Source organism: Papaver somniferum, chromosome 10 (genome assembly GCF_003573695.1).
Source record: "Papaver somniferum cultivar HN1 chromosome 10, ASM357369v1, whole genome shotgun sequence".
In the NCBI taxonomy this organism is placed as follows: Eukaryota; Viridiplantae; Streptophyta; class Magnoliopsida; order Ranunculales; family Papaveraceae; genus Papaver; species Papaver somniferum.
This window is the reverse complement of record NC_039367.1, coordinates 150,094,630-150,105,141: the sequence shown is the minus strand read 5'-3', so window position 1 is coordinate 150,105,141 and position 10,512 is coordinate 150,094,630. Positions and strand designations below refer to the sequence as shown.

The 10,512-nt window shown below is 43.0% G+C and overlaps 1 protein-coding gene across 1 annotated transcript; it reads right to left on the bottom strand.

Moving 5' to 3' along the window:
- Positions 1 to 6,930: 6,930 nt before the first annotated feature.
- On the bottom strand, positions 6,931 to 7,905 carry LOC113316518. The gene has a single exon (XM_026564681.1). It carries the CDS (start codon positions 7,903 to 7,905, stop codon positions 6,931 to 6,933), a length of 975 nt encoding a protein of 324 aa, XP_026420466.1.
- Positions 7,906 to 10,512: the final 2,607 nt, after the last annotated feature.

The following is a 10,512-nucleotide window of genomic DNA, read 5'->3' as shown; positions in this document are numbered from 1 at the left end:
CCCACCACTTCTACTTCTCTCGAAGATTTTCAGGCAGATTTTAAGAAGTTAGGTTTAACTTTGTCTCCGTCAGTTGACTCTTCTGTTTCTCCTCCGGTAGTGGCAACATATTCAATGGAACTGAATTATCGATGGATTCAGTTAGAGAACTGGTCATCTACCAGGATGCTGATCACCATTGGTCAACTGAAAGCAGGTCTTCCCTTTCCCCCTGATCCTGAGAATCCCCTCTTCTACGAGATTCTGGTTAAGATTAATCGAGGGATTTACCAATTAAGTGAAAATACCATTCGTCTTATTAATGAGTGCGTGAGAAGGGCTACCAGTAAACCTTCTCAGATCCCTTTGGTGACATATTCTGATCCTTCTGACTACACGGCTGACTCGTTTTCGGCGAACTATATTGGTAGGACCATGTCTACTATATCTTATCAAGAGTGGGCCGTCAAGCTCGCTCACAAAAATCCTGGCAATTTGTTTAAGGTCCTCCTCCTGGATGTCGATCCTACTGGCGAGAAGAGGAATTCCAATCTTCGTTTTTCTAATGACGAGGATTGGATGATGTATCCTTTGGTGGTCGAAGGCCCTTTGGTTTGGGGTTACGATGAAAATGGTGTTGTCCGAACGGGTCCTCTCGCGGAGCATGCTCACCTCGCAGCGTATGATCCGGGAAGATTTAACTAGCGAGAAAGATCAATAATGGATGGTTCCCTTCCTTTTAATTTATCCTCGTTTTCTCCCGTGTTGTTTATTAATATTTTCATCATTTTTGCAGTATGTTACTACTCCTCCGGGTATGATTAAATATCGCTCTCGGAAGCCTAAGAAAATGCAGGTTGGTACTTCGCAGCTTTCCTCTTCTCTTCATTTAAGATTTTCGCTAACCTTCTTATCTCACAGGAGGATGGTACCGTGGGTCCTGCTAAGAAAACAAGGAATCAAAAACGTTCTGGGGCTCCTCCGGCTTCTTCTCAGGTATCCCCTTCTTCCTTTGTTCTCTTTTTCCCTTCTCTGTGTGGTGGATTAATTTCCGGCTTTGTATGTTTTAGGGTGGACCTTCGACTTCCGTTCCTTCTCAAAGTCCTCAGCGCCGTTCTCGTAGGTCTCTTGACATGGATTCTTTAACTCATGTTAAGCCTTCTAAAGTGGCCTCTCCATAGCCGGATCCTTCGCTTACCCATCAGCTCAGTCCTCTTCGTGGGGTTGATCCTCCACGAACTTCTCCCAATGCTCCCTCGCAGGGGATTCTTGCGAATAAGGATAAACTAAAGGCCCACGAAGAGTTAGAGCCATCTTATATCCCTGATATGGAATTTTTGCGTAAAATCTTTGTCTCCATTCGTAGGGATCCTTCTTTGAGGTCGGCAACTATTGAGTCTTTGACCTCTTTCAGCTCTGATGCCTTTATAACAGATGATCAATCTTTTATTGAAAATGCTTCCTTGAATCTTTCTTCGCAGCAGCATGCTGCTATCATGGATCTGGTGAGTTTATCATACATATTCTTTCTCTCTCATTCTTCAGGGTATGACTTAATCGAGACGTGTTCTTTGGTTTTTCAGGAGCGCAACCGCAGTATGGCTCAGCTCGTGGAACTGAAACTGTCCCGTGACCGGTTGGAGAAATCTGGTGCTCGCATCTACCAGCTTACCCAACAGCTTTCTGAACGAGAGAAGCAGGTGAACGATCTCCAAAATAAACTTGAGCAACTCTCTAAACGGGAGAAGAAGATGGATGATCTTCGCCGTAAGCTACCTTCTCTTTCCTTTCCTTTAAAAGTTTGTTTGTCTTCCCCACTTAATTTTTGCTTGTCAGGATCTGAACAAAGATCCGAAATCAGATCTCCCTCCTTTCTCGGAAAAAGGGTGATCTTCTTAAGAAGGTATCCACCTTAGAAGAGGATGTCAAGCTGCTGAACGAAGATTGTGATCAAATGGTAAAGGATGCCGCTAAGCTTGCTAAATTATATGCAAAAATGCTCAAGATGATAAGGTCCGGTTTTTCAACGAGTTCTGTGATTCTCGTAGCATTCCACGTGAGCCTTTAGACCTTGAGGTGTTCTCTGATGACGAACCCCAACCTATTTCCAAGGAGCAACAGTCTTCTTCTGATGAGGTTACTGAATCTGACAAGGGTCCTCATTCAGGGGACGAGTCCTCTTGACTCAATGCTGGATTTCCTCCTTGCAGTTGTAATAGTTAACTTTTCTTATTTTATCTTTCTGGGAGCTCCCGAGCTTTGGGGGAGGGACTGCTTCCTTTTCAATTGTATTATTGTCCTCTTGTAAATGCCTTTGTATATCTAATATGGTTCTCTTTGTCGCAACTGCTCTTTTTTCAAGTATATACTCTCTTGGGAGGATAAGGCTTGATAAGAACATAAGACTTTAAAGTATATACTTGCCTCTTGTTCTTATCGAGCATTTATCCGATCAAGATAAGATTAATTCATGCTTATTTTGCCGACCATAAAATTGTGTGTTTCGTCGTTCAACATGGTTTTATTGTGCCTCCTAGTTATGGTCTTATTTTTCCTCATCCTTTATGAAGGATCTTAATTCGAAGAATTATCAGGCGCTTACTACCGTTTCAAGTAATAATCCATCTACCTCGCCTTATCATTTTATTGGATTCCTTTCTCGCGACGATGTAATAGGCCTATCCATTCCCATGAATGTTAGCCCCATTACATCCTCTTCTTTTTTGGTCACTCAGCTCCCTAATTCTGGAGGGTGGCATCCCTTTTATATTACTCCTAAATTCCCATTCAAGGAAGTTACCCATAACATGCATGTTGAGCTCTTCCCATCCGGTTATTACGACACCAGTTGTTTTCGTGTCTTCTTATCCCTTTCGCCGATGTGGCTATTGGTTACGAAGTCACACCCTAAGTGAGGTTTCTTTGGTATCGAATGCTTTGTATACAAGACTTTCCATACGGTCATGGTCGGGGACGCTCCAGACGCCCCAGGCACCCGCAGCTCAACCGAATACGTTGGCACCTTGGTCTTACTCCATATCCCTTACCGAAGTTCATCGTAAAAGGGACCCTCAGCGGATATGTCTTATCATTTCCCCTAACTTTTTGTCTGAGAGTTGTTCACTACATACGTTAGGCTTTGCCTCTTACACTTTCGTGCGAACTAAGGTGCATGCCGTGGATTCCCAGCCTTCCTAGGCGAAGGTTTTAAGTTTCCCTAGAAACCGTTTATTTCGTGGGTCTTATCTGCCTTCTATTCTTGAGGTCTTATTTGCCTGCTTTGCTTGCTTCGTTTGTATGAAAATTAGACATGAAAGATATTTCATTGAAAACTTTTGTTTAATTACATGTCGTTACATCTTCATCTACAGATAATACTTTTTGATATACACGGGGTTCCACGGGTGGTCAAACTTTCGATCTTGTCTTTCAATCTCGCCGTATATTATCTTGCCCTTCCTCGTCAGTGCCCTTTCCTTCGCAGTCTCCTAATTCGTACGCCCCGTTCCCTACTAATCTTTTCACGATGTACGGTCCTTCCCAAGTAGGCTCCAATTTTCCTCCTGACCCCCTTTGGTATAATGGTATTTCTCGCAGTACTAGCTCTCCCAGTATGAATGTTCGTGCCTTTACTTTCTTGTTGTACTCTCTTGATAATCTCTGATGGTAATTCACCATGTGATGTAGTGCAATCTCTCAGTTTTCTTCTAGATCATCCAATTTTGCAAGGATTAAATCGGTGTTTAGCCCTTTTTCCCATGCTTCTCTCCTTGTTGTTGGGAGGATAGCTTCGGTGGGAAAGACTGCTTCTGCCCCATATGTCAAACAGAAGGGTGACATGCCTGTGGCATCTCGCCTGGTAGTTCTGTATGACCACAATACATTAGGAATTTGCTCACACCATCCTTTGTGGTGTCCCTCCAATTTCTTCTTTAGTGTGTATGCTATCGTCTTGTTCGTGGCCTCTGCCTTTCCATTGCTCTGAGGGTACAGTGGAGTTGATTTTCCACTTTGCATTTTGAAGGCATTGAATATCATTCTCACATTTTCTCCTTCAAACTGCTTTCCATTGTCTGAAACTATCAACATGGGTATCCCGAATCGGCATATGATGTGCTCAAGGATGAAGTCGTATACATCACCATCTCGGGTGTGCTGCAAAGCTTTGGCTTCAACCCACTTCTTGAAATAATATGTGGCTACTATTAGATATCTCCGTTGCTAGGTTCTTGTAACAAACGGCCCCACTATGTCTATCCCCCACATGGCGAAGAGCCAAACACTCAATGCTGAGTTTAAGCTTGTGGACGGTGCGTGCACTCTTGTCCCATATCTTTGGCATGCTTCACATCTCGTGGAAATGTCTTTCGCGTCTCTGTGCATATATGGCCAAAAATATCCTTGTGTTCTGGTTTTTAGAGCTAGGGATCTAGTCCCGCTGTGATTTCCAGCGTCTCCATAATAGATCGACTTCATAATTTATATTCCTTCCTTTTGTGATAAGCATCTCATTAATGGGCCTAGATACGACCTTCTTTATATGATTCCTTCTCGCACCTCGTAATGTGTGCATCTGCTTCTAATTTTATTTGCCTCTTGTCTGTCTCGCAGAAGGTCTCTTTTCATAAGATAATTATAGATAGGTGTTCGCCAGTCATCTTCGCTCGTTTCGGTGCTTTATTCCTCCATGGTCATCACCTTAGGCTCTCTTCCTTCCCTTCTTACAGACGGTTGCATCAATCTCTCAATCCGGATATGGTCCATTTTTGGATCCTCAATCATGGACGTTATGAAGGCAAGGGCATCTGCGTGCCTGTTATTGTCCCTTCCTATGTTCCTCCAGATGATGTTTTGTATCTTCTCTGAGTATTCTCTTACCAATTGCAAGTACCTTTGCATCACAGGATCAGCCGTATTGTATCTTCCTTCAATCTGGCGAACTACCAATTGTGAGTCGCTGGTAATTTTCACTTCGCTCAATTTCATTTCTGTTGCAATCCTCAAAGCTTGTATTACCGCTTCATACTCGGTTTCGTTGTTTGTTGCTTTGTACTCTAGCCGAAAACAGAATACCAACCTGATCCCCGTGGGTGAAGTGAATACTATTCCTAGGCCCCCTCCACAGCTATTCGAGGATCCGTCTACAAAGATCTCCCATCTTCTTGGATTGCACTCTCGCAATAAGTCTTTAGGGTCTGGTCGGCTTTCATCAATATCCATCATTTCTTCTACTCCTTCGTCCTCTTCTGAAGGGAATTCCGTGAGGAACACTGCAAAAATATGCGACTTCGTTGAAGTTTGCACCTCATATGTCAATCCAAAGAGATCAATCTGCGTATTCCATCTCTCGACTCTTCCCGTCCTTTTTGAATTTTTCAGAACGAACTCTATCGGAATCCTTGTCAGGAATTTAATCTTGTGGGCTTGGAAATAAATCATTAGCTTCTGTGACGCGTACATCATTGTCAATATAATTTTTTCAATCTTTGGGTAATTCCTCTCAGCAGAATTGAAGGTTTTGCTAACATAGAATATAGGCTTTTCGACCCCTTCATCTGTGCGAAGTAGAACTGTGCTAAGAGCATTTTGTGTTACTGCGAGACAGATGAGTAACTCCTCCCCAGGTTCTGGCTTCTTCATAATTGATAATTTTATGAGGTACTCCTTGATGCCCTTTAGAGCTTCCTCACATTCTTGAGTCCATGCAAACTTTTCCCCTTTCTTCAAGATACTAAAGAAATGCTTGCATTTGTCTGAGGACCTTGAGATGAATCGCCCCGATGCGGATAACTGCCCATTTAATATTTGAGCATATCTTATTGTGGCTGGAGATGGCATATCCAATATGGCCTGCACCTTTGCTGGATCTACCTCTATGCCTTTTCGCGAAACAATGTGTCTCAAGAACTTCGCCGTTTCGACCCCAAAAATGCATTTTAAGGGATTTATCTTCATTTTGTATTTTCTCATTTGCTCGAAGATCTCCCTTAAATAATCCACATGGTCTCCAGTATCCTTTGTTTTCACCAACATATCGTGCACTTAAACTTCCAACGTTGTGTGCACCCATTTCGTAAAATTTTTCTCTACCATTCGTTGGTATGTAGCACCCGCATTCTTCAACCCAAAGGACATCTGTGTGTAACAATATAGCCCTCGGGGAGCAAAGAAATCCTTATGCTCCTGATCATCTTCGTCCAAAGGTATTTGATTGTACCCACAATATCCATCCATGCATGTCAGCCTTTTGTACCCTGCCGCTGACTCTACCATTTGAGGAATATTTGGTAGTGGAAAGCTATCCTTTGGACATGCAGTATTGAGATCACTAAAATCAATACATATTCTTATTCCGTTGTTCTTCTTAGGCACTATCACCATGTTGGCAATCCATTCTGGGTACTTCGCCGGTCTTATTATTCCCGAATTCATCATCTTTTGGAGTTCCTTGTCAATTTGCTCGTGGTAAGCCGTGCATATCTTCCTTATTCGTTGTCTTATTGGTTTAACGTTCGGGTTCAGTTTCAGTTTGTGACATGCAACTGATGGATCGATTCCTGGCATTTCATCCATGCTCCAAGCAAATACATCACAATATTGTCTTAATAACTCGATCAACCTTGCCTCTTATTCTTCCTCAATCTTTGTCCCTATTCTCACGATTTTAGGGTCTTCGTTCGTCCCTAAGTTGACATCCTTTGTTGGTTCTACCGCTGCGAAATTCATGACGGGTTCTCCCAAGGGAGTTGGTTCATTTATTGGTCGGATTGGCTCGCCTTCCTTTTCTGGGATCTCACTGGGGATTTCCCACCCCTCTTTAGCCTTTGTCATGTATACCATAAATTTCTTTTCCTTCTTCGACTCAAGCTCGCTCTTCTTTCTTTCCTTCCTTCTTCTTAATCTTTCCTCGTAGTTCTCAATGTCCTTTTTGCCGCAGTCCTTCGTGTCTCCCTAATTCCCTCTTATTTCGCCAATTCCGCTTGGCATGGGGAATCTTATCGCCTGATGATAAGTGGATGCTACCCCTTTAATCCTGTGGATCCATGGCCTGCCCATTAGAGCATTGTATGATGATTCTACATCTACCACACAGACAGTTACATTTGTTTCTATTTCTCCCGCGAAGATCGTCATATTTATTTCGTCTTTTGGATTTGTAGCCACTCCATTGAACCCATATAGAGTGTAGGTTGAAGGAATCATGTCAGAATCCTCATACCCTAGAACTTTGAATGCATGGTAGAAAATAATATCTACCGAACTTCCCATATTTACCAAGATTTTTTCCATGGCCCAGATCTTCCCTTTATCACTTCGATACTCTTTTCCTCGCGATGGCTCGACAATTTCCAAGGTAATGACTAACGAGTGGGTATGCAGAACTTCTTCCTCCGGTAGATCCTCCAATGAAAATGATATTTCCTTCTTCTGCCATTCTTCCAGGAATTCCCTCGTCATCATAGGGATTATTTCGTTTCCTTCATAATCCCTTTTATATACTCTCGAGAGCACATTGTCGTGAAAGTTCTGGAAATCTCTCTCCGAGTGTGCTATGAAATCGCAGCTTAGTCTTCCTTCTCGCTGGATAATTTCGATCATTAGCTCGCTTGCCTGATTCCCATGATGATTGTAGAGTGGAGGCGGTGGAAACCTCTGATCTTCCAAATAGTGTGCCAGTTTTCCTTGTTCGATCAGATGAAGTATGGGTCTCTGAACATTCCTGCAGTTGTTGGTGTGGTGCCCGTGAAAGCGATGATACCTGCAAAACTCATGATTTCTTCCCAGCTGCGGTTCCTTCCCAATGTTGGGTGGGACTCGTATTTCCTCAGTTAGTATGACTTCCTCCCAAATCCTTTTTATGGTTGTATTAAGCTTTGGGAGCTTTAGTTCTGTCCAGGCCAACACATTTGATTCAGTCTTCGTCATCTTTATACTCCTCGCCCCTTGATGCTTTGACCTATCTCTTCGCATTTGATTCAGTCTTCGCTATGACTCCTCTCGCACCGAACGTTGATTAAGCCGTTTAAGCTCCCTTAATACATCTTCCCTTGTTTGTTCTGCTAGCCTTTCTCTTCGTGAACTTTCCATTTCCATCCTCACACCTCGCAACTTATATAAGATCTCTCGGTGTAGTGTCCTTTCCTGCGTTTCATAGGTGCTTTCTCGTCTTTCTTTACTTTCTCGTGCCCTCCGCTCCATGTATCTCAGCCTTTGGTTTTCACATCTCGCGTCTATCAGTAGTCTCCTTAACTCTCCTTCATGATCGTGTCTTTCTTGCCGATCCCCTTTTCGTGTCTTCTTTTCCTTACTTCGTTCCTCTTCCTCGTAGTTTTCCCATGGATCACTCCCTAGTTTCAGGATCTTCACTTGTGATGAGACAATTAGAACTCCAGTGCTAGCACGTTCTTCCTGCAGATCTCCCATTTCCTTTCGGTTGCCGAGCTCATGACCAGGTTGTCCCACATGACCTCTTGATGAGTGCCAAATAATGTATATATTTATCCCTTTTTGTTGGCATTTAACTCATCTTTTGTGCATTAATTCTACATTTTATCCCATATTCTGTATTTTCATTGTTTTCAAGAATAAATATTTTTGTTAATTAATTTTGCATTTTTAGGTACCAAATAAAGTTTGGATGAATAGCGGAGCGAAAAGAGCAAAGAAACGGGAAAAAGCCGGAGGAAACTCTAGCGGAAAAGAAGTGCAGAACGCGGTATGGAAGACTCAAGGATGAAAATGGGCTTAAAAAGGAAGAAATTGTTCTTAAAGAAGAAGTGGGCTCAAGATTACTTAAGCCCAAATCCATATCCTAAACCCAAACCCATATCCTAAACCAAAAATTCAATACCCAAACCGGTTTTCCTTCTTAACCGTAAGATTGGATCCATTCCATCATCCAACGATCGCTGCGTCATCGTGCATCAGATTTCGATGCATCTGACCAACACTACAACACCTAACCCCATCTGGAGCCGTCAGCTTCGTTGTATCACCTAATCCAACGGTCACTCAGAGCTTGTTTACATCGTGCCGTTCGATTCAATTAGTAACTGATTATCCAACGGATCTCCTCGCTGCGCATCAACTTCAGATGATCCCGCCTCACACCCTAGCGACCGAACACCTACACCCCAAACAAACAGACCCTTCTCCCATTCTATCGATTTCTCCTCCTTCTTCCCCTTCTTCCCAAAATTTTCAGAGCTGCTCCTCCTTCTCCCGACCAAATCAGAGCGTCACCACCAGTTCCATCACTGCCACCACCATCTCTTCACCGACACCACCACCATCTCTCTAGGCTAGATGTTTTGCCCATTTCACATCCCGTGAAGCCCTAGGGTGTGGAGTTTGTAAAACAGCTAGATAGGGCATCAGTAGGGAACAATAGGAGCTGAGGAAGAGCATCAGAGACGCATAAGAGAGATGGGTTCGACAGAGGAGACAATTTCAGGGTAAGGGTTAACTTTTCACAGACCCTAATTTTGTCTGTAATTTAGGGATTTGGGTGAAAACCCTAATTTGTAATTTGAAGGAAATTTCATTGGGTATAAATATGGGTGTGGGATTAGTGTTAAAGGTATGCTGGACTAGCCAGTGTCCAGAACTTAGTTCTGTTAATGTTCAATTTCGGTTCAATTTTAGTTCAATTTTCAATTTCAGTTTCCAATCAATTTTCAATTTTCAATTTCAGTTTCCAATCAATTTTCAATTTCAATTTCAGTTAATGTGTGTGAAGTCAATTTTAGTTTTATGCTGTGATGTTTAGTTTCTTCAATTCTCCTAGTGCATAGTCATGTTAGTGTCATGTTAATTCACTGTAAATGTTTAGTGTTAAGTTTGTGCACTGTTAAGTGATGGACTGTTAGATTAAAACCTGGGTGCATTGTGTTGATTGAGTAGTGGGGAGAAACTAGTGCTCACTAGTGACAATGAGCAAGCTAGTTCTCTTCCCACTCTGGAAGAATGCCTAGAGCCATTGACTTGGCTTTGTTTCTTTTTCTTATTCATTTTCCTTAGCTATCTCCACATCCCTGCCCTTGTCCTTAGGCCTTGGTTTGTATTGTCATCTTTCTTTGCTGTCTAGTATTTGCTTTGTTTAGTTCTTGGCTGTTCTTTTGTTTTCTGTTTTGCTTCCATCTTTGGCCATTGGCCACTGTTTTTCTTCCTCCTCCCTACCCTGCTACTCAGTGCTTTGGCCACTGCCTTGCAAACTGCTAGTGCTGCTGTGTCTCTGCTCCAGCTGTTGTTGCAGCTGCTTCCTAGCCAGCAACTCTGCTTCTTCTCCCCTGCTGCTGCCTCCTGCATCTGAGTTTCTGCAGCTGTTGCTGCCACTCCACTTCTCTTGCAGCTGTCTGCTACCACTGCTGCTGCTGCTTCCTCTCCAAAGCCCAGCTCACAGTTCACTTTCCAAGCTAAGGCCTGTCACTGTCAAGCCCAGATCCTCATACAAGCCAACTGAGCCCAAAGCTCACTTCAACACTGAGCCCAAGTTCAGTTCATTGAAACCAAAGGCTAAAAGCCCAGGTTTAA